The sequence below is a fragment of the Vanessa cardui genome, chromosome 29 (genome assembly GCF_905220365.1).
Source record: "Vanessa cardui chromosome 29, ilVanCard2.1, whole genome shotgun sequence".
Classification (NCBI taxonomy): Eukaryota; Metazoa; Arthropoda; class Insecta; order Lepidoptera; family Nymphalidae; genus Vanessa; species Vanessa cardui.
In genome coordinates, this window is record NC_061151.1 from 3,704,696 (window position 1) to 3,719,730 (window position 15,035).

At 35.0% G+C, this 15,035-nt stretch overlaps 1 protein-coding gene across 1 annotated transcript in view; it reads right to left on the reverse strand.

The window, feature by feature from the left end:
• Window positions 1–15,035, reverse strand: part of LOC124542042 (scavenger receptor class B member 1) — a 135,665-nt gene that overhangs the window by 25,524 nt on the left and 95,106 nt on the right. Inside the window, exons 3-4 of the mRNA XM_047119998.1 lie at window positions 11,169–11,260; window positions 8,334–8,494 (exon numbers count right to left, since the gene is read on the reverse strand). Of these exons, the coding sequence (XP_046975954.1) occupies window positions 8,334–8,494; window positions 11,169–11,260 (253 nt within the window). The remainder of the gene's footprint in view (window positions 1–8,333; window positions 8,495–11,168; window positions 11,261–15,035) is intronic.

Genomic DNA, 15,035 nt, shown 5'->3' on the forward strand with positions numbered 1-15,035 from the left:
AACATACATAATAGGATTTGTATTTGTTTTGCTGTCTATACTACTAGCGGTCTTACACACACTAAGGCAACTTGTAAGTACGAGCGTCAAACACACTAAGGTAACTTGTAAGTATGAGCGTCACACACACTAAGGCAACTTGTACCTATGTAAGTGCGTCACACACTAAGGCAACTTGTAAGTACGAGCGTCACACACACTAAGGCAACTTGTACCTATGTAAGTGCGTCACACACTAAGGCAACTTGTAAGTACGAGCGTCACACACACTAGGCAACTTGTAAGTACGAGCGTCACACACACTAAGGTAACTTGTAAGTACGAGCGTCACACACACTAAGGCAACTTGTAAGTACGAGCGTCACTCACACTGAGGCAACTTGTAAGTGTATTGCCACTCAGACTAAGACAACTTGTAAGCATGATACATTAGTACACACTAATAGTATAATTTGACGTGGAGGGGCGTGCCTTCTTGAATGAAACGGTTTATATGTTTCAACGGTATGAATACGATAAAACCCGGGCAAGTGTGATTGACACTTGCATTAAGGGTTCCTTACCAGACTGTCAGATGCTGTTGTAACAATAAATTTACGATTTTTTCTTATACTTGTGTTATAAGGTATTGCGCCTTGTCAAATTTCCTGATTCAAGTTCAGCGGAATCCTTTAAGTTTTGAATGCCTTTGCGAATGAAAAAGACAACATTAAGCGCTATATCCTTTGATTGCGTAGACGTATAGCTTTTTCTTTTTACAACTCCAAAAGGTCGCAGATCTCAGTATCAGGTATTAATTTCAACTTTATACCTCAACACGTACCTGACGGACAGTAGTAGACATATGTTTTTTCCTATAGAGGTATGGAATCCACAAATTAATAAACCTCGCAGTACATACATATATACGTTACAATATAACTATTCTTAAAATACTTAAACCTAACCCAAGAAATCAATCGTAAAATGTCAGAAAGTATTGTGCGATGCATATATATATTTTTAAATAAATAATAAATAAATATTGGACAACATCACATACATTACTCTGACCCCAATGTAAGTAGCTCAAGCACTTGAGTTGTGGAAAATCAGAAGTAACAACGGTACTACTAATATCCAGACCCAAGACAATATAAAAAATTAATGAACTTTTTCTACATTGACTCGGCCGGGAATCGAACCCGGGACCTCGGAGTTGTGAACCCATAAAAACCAATGCACAGACTTTTTAACCAGGTCGTTAAACTCGCCGATATTGTAGAATACTATCAAAATAATCACCGTACAACATTTGACTATCCTTATCCAAATAGAAAAAAAAACTCTTTCTCTTATGATTAAATACTGAAATAAAAAAAAGCGATGAAAAAATTCGGATTATAAGTATAAATAGATAATGTGGTACTGCGTTAAAAAATAAAAGGTAAAAAACAAATAAAAATAATGATAGAAAGTGTTCTGCGATGCTGACTTGGCTATAATATCCGAATCCAAATAGTCACCGTAGAACATTTGACGAGTGAGATTCGAAGCGAGTTCTTACAGAATAGCTGCTGTAAAGTCGACAAACCAGAATGCCTAGAGCAGCCACGTGTTATGACATTGTGATTAATTTGATTGACATTGATATCACAACGCCAGGCAGACTATTAATTTTAAAACGTGATTTTTAGCTGTTATATAATTCTATCATATTTAAATAACTTATTAATTTAAATAATTCGTTAGTTGGTTGAAAACAGTTATAAAGTCTCTTGACATTTGACGTTTCTCTCAAAGAGTTGAAGAGTTTATACCGCCATCGTCTAATAGCGATTGTTGGTGTTTATAATGCAGATTTTTCATTTAAACTTCATAAGTTCCATGTAACCAGTTTTATATAATTACTAGAGATCCACCCCGGCATCGCACGAGTGCAAGACTGATACTAAATATACTACATGTCTTACAACGTTCACATTTGTAGACAATACAAACAGCTACGTCTTCCGACATCACTTAAGAAACCAAAATTATCAGTGTTTCTTTACTATATTGTCCATGTATTATATACAAAAAGCTTCCTCTCGAATCACTCTATCTATTAAAAAAAACCGCATCAAAATCCGTTGCGTTGAAATACTTCTTTACGCTATAACATTTATATTATAATTATATATTTAACAAACTCATTCAACAATTTTCTTAGTGCATCCGTTTTCGTAAAAGTATAATCGATTTTAGAACGTCATTGGTATGGCTGTATAAAATAATACAAAATACTTTTCCCGCGCAAACGGATTATTAAAAAAAAACAAAAGAGAGTCGCGCATGGAACGACATTTAAAAAATATTATAAAATTCGATTTGTTAACTTCAGGGCAATAATAGTTTATAAAAATAAAACCAACAATAAATAAACACTATACATTCTACTGGCGTATTTATTAGTAGTTTTAAATATCTAAGCATACATAGGGACAGACAGCGGTTTTTTTTATGGTATAGGTTGGCGGACGAGCATATGGGCCACCTGATGGTATGTGGTCACCATCGCCCATAGACAATGACGCTGTAAAAAATATTAACTATTCCTTACATCGTCAATGTGCCACCAACCTTGGGAACTAAGATGTTATGTCCCTTGTGCCTGTAGTTACACTGGCTCACTAACAAAGCGACTTTGTTTTATACTATGCAAAGATGATGCACATTAAATTCAGCGCTACGTGGATTTAAACCAGTAATCATCGGTTAAGATTAAAGTGTTAACATTTGGCTATTATTATTGTTATTTAGTAGGGTGATTCATTAATAAATAAATCCTTAATTTATTAATATATTCTAATTAATTCAAATACGTAAAAATAAACATGATATTTTTATTCAATGACGCAAATGCCACAACATATAAATAACGGATTTTCGGGGTTTTTCTGACGATAAATTCTTGGAAACAGGACAGCCCTTTGGAAATCGATGTTATTTATTATCTCATGATATTAAAGTAAGAAGTAGATGTAAAGTATCAGCCCATAAATCCCCACTGCTGGACTAAGGCCTCCTCTTCTATTAAGGAGAGGGTTTGGAACATATTTCACCACGATGTTCCATTGCGGGTTGGTGGAATGCACATGTGGCAGAATTTAGATGAAATCAGACACATATACATAGGTTTCCGCCGAGCACAAAATGAATTCTAAACATAAATTAAGCACATATATACAGTGGTGCTTGCCTGGGTTTGAACCCGAAATCATCGGTTAAGATGCACGCGTTCTAACCACTGGTCTCGGCTCCGTCTCATGGTATTATGAGATGGCAGTTAATTTTGTGAGGTTATAGAGCGGTTCTGCATGTGCGCATACCTGTATTATCTCGATAAAGTTGTCAGGCTAGCAAATAGACTATCGTTTAGTATATCTATACATAATATAATGAAATGGGAGTGTCTGTTTGTAATATTAAAATAACCGATTTTTATTAAATGTATATCTATGTTCACGGTGCACGTAATAAAATAACTTTTAATCAAATTTTGTCTGTCTATTTGTTCCAGCTTATCTCTGGAACGGTTAGACCGATTTTGACGCGACTTTCACTGGCAGATAGCTGATTAAATACAGAGTAACTTAGTCAACGACAATATATATATTTTCTCGGTAGAATTTGCATTCCGAAACCTTCGTAGTTTCAGGTAATACAGTTTGTTAAAAGACGATTCAAAAGTGCTTGTAAAAGCTTACTCGAATAAAGTACCTATATTTTGAGGGTTAATTTTTTGGACCATTAAATGATTATTTCATTTATTTTATATTAAATCAATTATCAAATGGAACAGATTTGATTTCCACTAAATTATCTTTACAACGGTATGCAAACTTTCTAGGATTCCGTTAGCTAATGAGGTTATAATAATAAAAATAGTTACCGAATTGGCCGAGATTTTTTATTTCTCGATCATAACTCATCAAAGGTTTCACGCATGTGTCGTCCAATAAATAAATTAATTTAGGACTATGAACGTGTTTTTATCATTCCAAACCATCCTATTGATCGTTTGTGTTTATTTATTGAGTTTATATAACATTTTATTATAAAATAACTGCCAAGTTCAAATTTATGATTATTTGTAAAAATATTTCGTATTAACGTCCATAGTTTTGTATTTTATTATTATAGTACCGTGATGGGCTAGTGACTATATGTCGAGAATCAGAGATGATTCTGACTTCAATTCCTGGACGAGTAAGGTTCATTTGTTCGTCTTCGTCAGTTTTCAAATTTATCCCTTTATCAAAGTCTTAAGCTCTTAGTACCTTTTGAATCTAAACATCAAATCATTGCGACGCGATATACCATTCTCGATCTGTAAAGCAGATTATCGCTATATACTGAGCACGCGGAAATAGATCTTAAAGTGATGAACCTTTTCTTACCCCGACTGTACATACTGAAGCCATAAAAAATATAATATATGTTAATCATTATCATAAGAAGCACAGGATCTATGATGTCCTTATAATTATAAAGAGGTAAATTCATTGGAATGTTTGAGTTTTTTATGGAATAGCTTGGCGGACGAGCATATGGGCCAACAATATAACAAATTAACTTGTTAGTAGGGCTTTGTGCAAGCCCATATGGGTGCCTGTCAAGAGATATTCTTACCAAACCAAACCACATAGTACTCAGTATTGTTATGCTCCGGTTTGAAAGGTGAGTGAGCTTGTGTAACTATAGGCACAAGGGAGATGACACCTTAATTTCCAAGGTTGGTGGAGTGGAACGAATGGTAAATATTTTTACAGCGCCATTGTCTATTATTTATGGTCATCCATACGAAGCCAGGGCGGCTAGCTTGTATGCTATAAATTATCACCAAAGACCGAAGAGTTTGTTCAATGTATTTTTAAAACAAAGCCATTAAAGTCTTTGGATTATTTTAAACTTTATTATTACTTAGATATGATCTTGGTGTTATTTTATGTATCAAGTTTGGGGAAAATTTCGATGCATAAATTCCTTTTTTTTTCCCAAATGCACGAAAACGTCAACAGAGATAAGACTTCGAACAAGTTGTTCAAAGTTATCTTTGGATGCCAAGTTCAAATTGTTGTTCATTTTTTTTTTATTTTAAGAATATATGGATTTTATTAACATTTGCACGATACAGTCAACGATTTATTTTACCTTTAAAGATAATGTGATTTTTATGCGCAGCCATTCAAATGTTTTAAATTTCTTTAAAGTCAAGGTTTAGTGCATAAATATTTTTTTTATGCAACTGTTACTGAGTTGCAATCATTATTATGTAATTATGCGATCAATTCGACTTGAGAGGAAATGTCAAGAGACTCGCCATAAATGTGAAGTAGTATGTCAAATTCCCACTGTTGGGCTTAAACCTTCTCTCCTATTCATTATTTTCTAATTTAAAGCTAATTTTACTACGCCGTTCTAATGATAATTTACACATGATATTATGTTCAAAGACAAGCTCGAGCATAATTCGCCAATAAACATATATTAGCCAAATAGATTCCAGTATGATCAATGTGGTAGGGTTTGAATAATTATCGGTTAAGATTTACGTATTCTACTGTTATCTTAGACAATGCCTGGTAGTTACTACAGTGTCTGGGCAAACAGAAGTGTTAGTCAGATCGAAGGTAAGTCATGTGGGGTTAGATTTGTGGGCAGGATTAATGACTTTTTATGCTATGTTAATCATCACATTAATGGTGGAATAATGCAAATTGATAACTGTATTTTTTGACAATGACATTATCTCAGGTCAGTATCAGGACTTAAAACTGAGGCCTCATAATCTGCAACCGTAAAAAAATTATCTCTAAGAGTTTTCTTATAACTTTAAAATCGTATCGTTCATAACAAATAAATAAAAATTATTTTATTGATTAGATTATTCCATAAAGAGGTTCTCAATATATACAATCATTTGGACGTATTTTCAAATCGTCAAATTTTATCAATATTACTTTTTACAATTTATTTAATTACAATAATGTTCTACGTCGTCTGTTTATCTTTAATAATTAAGATATTACGTCCTTTCGGTCGTGACGACATTTTTTTTATGTGAATCAAAATATTGTCTTAGCTCCAGCACTACTGGACGCCGTGATTTGCATTACCAAAACACGACCTTTTAAGATCATCGGACGTGAGATAGCCGTAAGTTATGGCCTAATTAACACACGAATAAAATGACCATTAGTTATATGTGTATCGCTTGAAATGCAACTTCAAAAGGTATGATGCTAATATCTGTTTTTATTTACATAAGACTTTTTAGCATTGAGAATAATTGACATTATACTGTTAAATTTAAAATGTTCGAAAGTGATGCCAAGTTCATTTTCTTTTTTACTTTTTGTTATGCGTTTTATATTTAAAACTTGCCTGATATATATTTCCTTTTAAGGTAATGTGAGGTGGTTTTAGCCGGGCTTTGCGAAATTTAGAGGTTGTTACATTTAAATTATTATCATACTTTTTAGGGTTCCGTACCCAAAGGATATAACGGACTTTGTTAATAAGACTCCACTGTCCGTTTGTCTTTAAGACTGTATCTCTTGAAACATGACAGTTAGAAACTTGAAATTTTAACATATAATTTATTATATATAGATGATTTCTTTGCTGTTCTTATAGAATGATACAGACCCCTTCCTTAGCGACCCGATACATTATCACTATGCGACTTTATGTCATTATATAATAATATATATTTTTTAGAAATTGACTATATATATTTATATTTTTATTATATATATATATATATTTTAAATATGAGACAACATCACATACATTACTCTGATCCCAATGTAAGTAGCTGAAGCACTTGTGTTATGGAAATCAGAAGTAACGACGGTACCACAAACACCCAGGACCCAAGACAACATAGAAAACTAATGGTAATCTACATCGACTCGGCCGGGAATCGAACCTCAGAGTGGCGTACCAATGAAAACCGGTGTACACACCACTCGACCACGGAGGTCGTCTGAATATATGTATGTACTATATCACACTGGCAGCAAATATGAACAATCCTCACATATACATAATGCATTTGCTAATAGCTCCACTATATTATGCATTACTAACAGTTATTGACAAATATATATCTATTTATAGTACAACACTATTCCATAGAAGTAATTATACCGACTTTAGTTTGACTTTCAAAGTAATGCAATATCGTAGATTTTTCGATAAAATTGACAAGTTGCTTGTTAATTTATAAGTAAAATAGCTACCAGGGCTAGGCACGGGTGCAATACTGATACTAAATATACTACAGAATTTGTTTATTTACGACATCACATTAGAAACATCTAAAATTATCAGTGTTTCTTTACTTTGTTATCCATTTGTATTAAACGAAAAAACTTTCCTCTCTCTATTAAAAAAAACTGCATCAAAATCCGTTGCGTAATTTCAAAGATCTAAGCATAGATAGGGACAGTGAGTGGTAAGCGACTTTGTTTTAGACTATGATATGATTATGCAATGTTTAATCAATTAAATCGCTTAATTAATTTAAACCGCCTGGCGATGTAAAAAGTCGCTATGATTTTGGGCTATTATCCTGCCCATATGTAGCCCAAGCTTTAAATTAATAGGAATATAAGCAATTCGATGAATTATGTTCTTTTTTAATTAAAAATATTTTGTTGTCTGTTTTATTGTTATTCATTGTAACATCAAACCTATAATGTTTGTCAATTCCGAAGTACCGTAAGAATAGACGAAACATTAGACAGACCTTCTCTCCTTTATAAAGGAGCCCAAATTATCTAATTCAAGCACTGAACAATACTCTCCTTCAACAGAAAAGGGGCCTGAGGCTAACAGTGGAACATTTTTAGATTTGATTTTACTTCTTATATTTTTGGTTTTACATTTAGACATATTATTGCATTATAATCTATACTAATATTATAAGTGCAAAAGTACCACAGCCTTTCTGCATAACTGACGCTTATTTAACGCCAAAATATTGCGCAGAATTTGAAGAAATTTCATATTTTAGCAATCTAAAAATCCAAGGAAATAACAAGGTATTTTAATAATGTTGTCTTAAATTTTCGCGATTATTACACATTTAAATAAAACTAGTTATAATGGATTTGAATCGTGTATATTAATTATTTTTGACATCCCGACGTTTCGAGCACTTTACAGCGTTCGTGGTCATGGGTAGACTGACTAGTTAGTAGACTAACTAGTTTTATTTAAAGGTATTTTAATGCCTAGCAGCTAATGGCTAACTCTGAATACGAAAATGAAACCATGCTAGATTAGTACTGAATATTACTCGCCTGTAAACGAACGGCCCAACTTCATTCAGCTTAGGCTTTTCGCCGTTCTCCAGAAAACCTTGAGGATTCGTTACGTTGAAGATGTAGACTTTGGTGAGTCTCATCACGCCAGGACGCTGCCAGTAACTGTAGCTCAGCGAACCATTCCATAATTTCAATTCCTGTTGACAAAGTTCATTAGATTAATGACTACTACTGAGTTTTACACGCGTTAAATCATGATCAGTTGATCTAATTCGATAAGGGCTTATTTGCTATGTAACCTTCAAGCCCTTACTCCCATTTTCCACGTGGCTTGGATGTGGAATTGTATATTGCAAAAAGTAGCGAATAAGTTACGGATTCAATATTTTGCATCTGATTTCTTACCCTTGTAGTTTTGGTCACCACCTTACCTTATGTATGTTACGTTACAATTTCTGCTCTATAAATATAGTGATGTGATACATAAACTTCATCATGTATTGGGCTATGTAAGGCGAAAACTATGTTTTCAAATATAATTGGCTGTAATATAGCTCTTTATCTTTGTCTTTGTGGTTAATAATATTTATCCTAAGTTACGTAATTTCCTGTCTCGTTGGTCTAATGAATAGCTTTTAAAACTAGCTTCAAACTTTGGTTAGGACTGATAAAAGTTATAAGGTTTTGTGTGACGAGAAATTATCAATTTAAATCTGGAGCGTGGTAGATAGCAGGGTTAAAAGTCTATGTCTAGTTGGAGAGATTTTTACCTCATAAATGACGAGAGCATCACCAGGTGAAAGGATAAATATTCAAGCTAGATTTTAGGTCTAACGCAGCCCTCGATTCGACGTCAACATAGGATTTGTTTGATATATATCGTACTTTTTTAACTTTGCCGTTTCGTAAATTCCAATCGTTTATAAAAATACATTGGTAAAAAAGGCATATTATTCGAATTAATACCTGTTTATTTCCAGGATATATTAATTTAAATAATTATATTAACCAACCTGACTTTGTATTTTTTAAATGCTGAAAAAGAGTAACTACTGAGTTTCTTGCCGGTTCTTCTTGGTAGAATCTACCTTCCGAACCGGTGGTAGCTTCACTTAATTGTTAAATAACGATTCAAAAGTGCTTGTAAAAGCACACTTGAATAAAGTTTATTTTGATTTGATTTGAATTGACTGGTTTGTTATTGATGGACCTCGATTATGTCTTCGCAGAGGTCGGTGTATCAACTTTGTTACCTGGCCTATTAGCAATGTCAGTTGTTATTCCGTTGTCAGGGTCGTTAAGGACGTTTATGGCCTACGGGTCAGAATTCAAGACCTCGAACTACATAAAATTATCATAGTATTTGAAGTATTTCCGATCGTGTCAAATTTTCAATCAGATTATAGAATAGAAAGTGTATCTGTGATAGCACAAACGTGTTCTTTGACATGTCTTTCGCGGTAACCCAGTCGCCCTTGACAGTGGCCGTAGCAGAGTTCGGTCAGGAAGGACACCATGCATATAAACAATTTTGTTTTTATTACTAACCCATGTACAGTCAGAGTAAGAAAACCTTTTTCGGTTTTCAAATTAATATCTGTATCGAATCGTAAACTCTTAGCACCTTTTGAAACTAAAGCACTAAACTGACAACTGCATATAAAATTATACTTACATAGTATGATAACTTGGTTCAAAATAGTGTAACATCTTTGGACTACGTCTAGTTTTATATCAATATGAAATCTTTTTAATGACATAATTAGTCATTACAAATTTAAATGAGATATGATATCTTCTAGTGGATTGTCAAAATATGTCTGTCAGTGTCATATATTCACGATCGGTAAGACAGATTATCGCTAATACTGAGCATACTGTACAGTCGGGGTAAGAAAAGGTTCTCTATTTTTGTATGCTCAGTATGGGCGATAATCTGCTTTACCGATCGAGACTGACATATTGCGTCGCAATGATTCGATGTTTAGATTCAAACGGTACTAAGACTTTAACAGTTGATAAAGGAATTAATTTGAAAACTGACGAAGGTTTTTTTACCCTGACTGTACATTGATTTTTAATTATAATCGTGGTTTGTGAATGTAGAATGTCAATGTTTCGATAACCTTTGGAACTCGATTAGAGCAACGAGTGTTACTTTAAAACGTTGCATATTTCGACTTAAAAAGCCTGGAGGCGATCGCGTTTAACTCCGAATTTGTGGCGCCGTCAAACCTTGGACTGTTCATGATCCAGTTTTTATGTAACAATTTATAAAAGTTCTAATAACTATCAAACAACAACAAACACAACCGCCTGTAAATTTGACACAGCTGGGCTAAGGCCTCCTCTACCTTTGAGGAGAAGGTTTGGAACATATTCCATTACGCTGTTCCAATGCGGGTTGGTGGAATACACGTGTGGCAGAATTTCAATGAAATTAGACACATGCAGATTTCCTCACGATGAATTAGAAACACAAACTAAGCGCATGAATATTAAACGGTGCCTGCCTGGATTTGAACGCGTAATCATTAAGTAAGATGGCACGCGTTATAAGGCGGCCATCTCAGCTAAATGATTACCATAAATTATTTATTAATGATTTATGGAATTTCTTCCTGATACATTTTTGCAGCAGTTTCAAGGATTAAAGAAAAGGTGTTTTCTCATTTTAATCTGTCAATGCACAACCTTAGAACTAAAAGGTTATATATTCTTACACTGGCTCACTTCACTATTCAAGGAACACAACAATGTACTTTGTTGTTTCGTGGTAGAAAATTTAACGTGCTACCATTATGTATCCATTATATAAACGAATTGTTGATATTTTCGTTTGTTCTACTTGATATATAAAAGTATACATACCCTAAATATGATATAATCGAGCCAGGGCACGAAGGACAATATCACGCCCAGAACGACAGTGCATATGCTGAATGTAATAACCGCGAGGCGACCTGTAACAAATGAAAATACATAATAAAGTAACAGCCTTTAAGCCAGCCCAATAGTGGGCTTAGATCTACACATATACAGTGTTTCTGTGACGTCAACGTTTTACCACAACAGACTGTATATTCCCACTGCTGGGCTAAAGTCCTCCTCTCCCTTTGAGGAGAAGGTTTGGAACATATTCCACCACGCTGTTCCAATGCGGGTTGGTGGAATACACATGTGGCAGAATTTCTATGAAATTTGCCACATGCAGGTTTCCTCGCGATGTTTTCCTTCACCGAGCACGAGATGAATTATAAAGACAATTAAGCTCATGAATCAGCGGTGCTTGCCTGGACTTGAACCCGCAATCATCGCTTAAGATGCACGCGTTCTAACCACTGGGCTATCTCGACTCTTTAAACAATCGTATTTAAGACCAAACATAAAAAAAAAAAAAAAACAATGAAATACATACTAGACAATAAAGGATTTCTGTGACGTCAACGCATTAAATGATGCCTCTTGAAGATCAAACACAAAAAAAAAACAATGAAACACATACATTAACTTAGCCAATGTACAGTTGGGGTAAGAAAAGGTTCGTCACCGTAAGATCTATTTTCGAGTGCTCAGTGTGAGCAGTGGCGGATTTGCCCTAAGGCCCAATAGGCCCGGGCCTAGGGCGGCCAGGTATTAAGGGCGGCAAATCGTAGCAAAATAAATCACTCATTATAATAAGATTAACAAGAAATAACTCAAATGCAAAGTATCGTAATATGTTTTTGCATATGGATCACGTACCGTATGATTAAAATTTTCCTAAATTACTATTTTTACATATCAAAGTATAAATATTTTCATACATCGTAGATACATATAAAATAGTTTGTACTTTAGTTTAATATAAGTGTTCTAGGAAGTATAGGTATCGATTGTTATTACGCGCGTGTACGGCGTGTAGTCAAGTGCGGTGCGTCGCGCTACTCTCCCCCCACCCACGCTTACTCGCTTGCCCGCTCGCGCCTGCGAGTTATGTCAACAGTGTGCGTATAGCAATAGCAGTGAGCGGACGGATTCAGTTTTATACTAATTAGTAAACGCTTACGTAAAAACTTTGTGTTGCATGGTTAAATATGGACGGAAAGAAGAGGGTAAGGTTAAGTGGGGCAGAGTATCGCAAGCGGGCTAAAGAAAAAGATGATAAGCAAAAGGATACGATTAAAAAAACGCGGAAATTAGACGATTTCTTTGGAAAACCGTCTACAGATATTAAAGATCCTACTATTGAACCAACACTCGACGTTCATAGCAGTAGCGGAGCTCCGTCAACTGATGATTCTGCAGTGTCTTCAAGTGAAAATACTTTGGTCGATGTGGCAAGTATATCAAAAAAACAAGCCGAAGATGTCCCACTAGTACCAGGAGTAGGAGTGCAGCCCAGTCCTCCGGATAAGGAGCTCTACGAAATCAGCGACGATCCAGCTAAATGGACAATCGACGAGTTCACGCGTGATCACATTTGTAAGAATGGAGCCAATCAAAACATCCAAAATGATTTTCCTAATAGTGAGCGCATTTACAAAGATAAAGTGCGACAGTTGTCGAGACATTTATTCGAACGTCAGCTTCTAAATGGCGAAAAAGTTCCGCGAAAGTGGCTAATTTATTCCAAAAGTACTGGATGTGTTTATTGTGGTCCTTGTCTACTTTTTAATGGCGGGGAGAGTCAGTTCGACAAAAAAGAAGGTTTCAATGACTGGAAAAATTCATATCATCGAGTTTCATCTCATGAGAATTCGCCTAATCACAAATTATCTGTTCTGCAAATGAAAGAACGAAGTAACGTGTTAGGTCGCATTGACCACGCATTAACAATGCAATTAGATGAAGAAATAAATTACTGGAAAAACATTCTGAAAAGAGTAGTTGCATGCGTAAAAGCACTTGCATCACGTGGTTTGCCTTTCAGAGGACACGATGAAAAATTTGGATCAATCCACAATGGAAATTATTTGATGTCCTTAGAGCTTATCGCTGAATTCGATCCGTTCTTAGCAAAACACATTACACGTTATGGAAATCCAGGCTCAGGATTTACGAGTTATCTTTCTTCAACAACGTGCGAAGAATTTATTCGACTTATGGGGAACAAAGTTTTGAAGACAATTATAATGGAAATATTAACAGCGAAATATTTTTCTCTGATCATTGACTCGACACCGGATATATCTCACGTAGACCAGCTCACTTATGTAATCAGATATGTCCTGCCTAATGGATCACCTGTAGAACGGTTCCTCAAGTTTATTCCAAACACAGGCCACAAATCACAACAAATGACAGATGCTGTTACCTCAACTTTAATTGAATTGGGAATTGACATTTCCAACTGCCGCGGGCAATCATATGACAACGCAGCTAACATGTCAGGCATATACAACGGCCTACAAACTAAAATAAAGGAAATATCACCCCTTGCCGACTATGTTCCCTGTTCAGCACACTCGCTTAATTTAGTAGGTGAATGTGCAGCTGAAAGCAGCCAAGAGGCTTGTTCCTTCTTTTCTCTACTCCAAGAGTTATACAATTTCTTTGCAGCGTCAACTCAGCGTTGGGAACTCCTTCAAACACATTTCACCGTCAAAAGTCTATCAACGACTCGTTGGTCAGCTCGTGCAGACGCATGTAAAAGTTTGCGCGAATCCTGGAATGAAATCCATAAAGCGCTAGTCACCATCGAAAATGACACAAAACAGAAGAGGACCGTTATATGCGAAGCTAGAGGTATTCGTTTGAAACTGGAACGTTTTGAAACGGCCCTCATGGCTGTTTTTTGGGGATGTTTACTAGATCGCATCAACGCCACAAGTAAAAAACTTCAGAGTGTGGAAATTGACATTACCATTGTCATAGAACTGTACGACACTTTAATACATTTTGTTGGCGAAACAAGAGAGAATTTCGATGAATTCGAAAATAAAGCCATAAAACTGTCCTTCGTACAGGAATATGAAAAAGATTTTCGACGCAATCGAAAGCGTAAGCTGCTTCCTGACGAGACAAATACAGGTGAAAACATGAAACAAAAAAATGGCCGTGAAAATTTTAGAATAAATACGTTTTTGGTAGTCATTGATACATTATCAGAAGAACTGAAAAGACGCCGGGATGCTTATAAATTACTCAACAATAAATTTTACTTTATTACCAACCTGACGAATTTAAGCATCTCAGAAGTCGAAGATAAGGCCAAGGCATTGCAAATGATTTATTCTACTGACTTAGAAGACAATTTTACAGAAGAATGTCTTCATTTTCGTTCTCACTGCAGCATAAAAAATGAGGAGCGAAAGAGTGCAGTCAGTCTGTTGAAATGGTTACGAACCGAAGGTCTTCAAACCATTTACCCAAACGTGGATATTGCTCTTCGTATGTGTGTGTGTACACCCGCCAGTAACTGTACAGGAGAAAGATCGTTTTCTTGTTTGCGCAGAGTTAAAAACTATTTACGCACAACAATGACGGAGCAAAGGTTAAACGATCTTGCTTTGCTTAACATAGAAGCTGATTTTTTAAGCAAATTGGATTGCGAAGATTTAATTAATGATTTTGCTGCGCTTAAGTGCAGACGAGTTTTGTAACACATTGTAAAACATGTATGTTATTAAAAACAAAGCATAAAACTGTTTTAAATGTTTTATTTAAATGTCCAATCATCCCTAAAACCTCGAAAAATATTATAAACTAACTGCCTTATTCATAAAAATATTATTACACTGATCTAGTTAAAATATG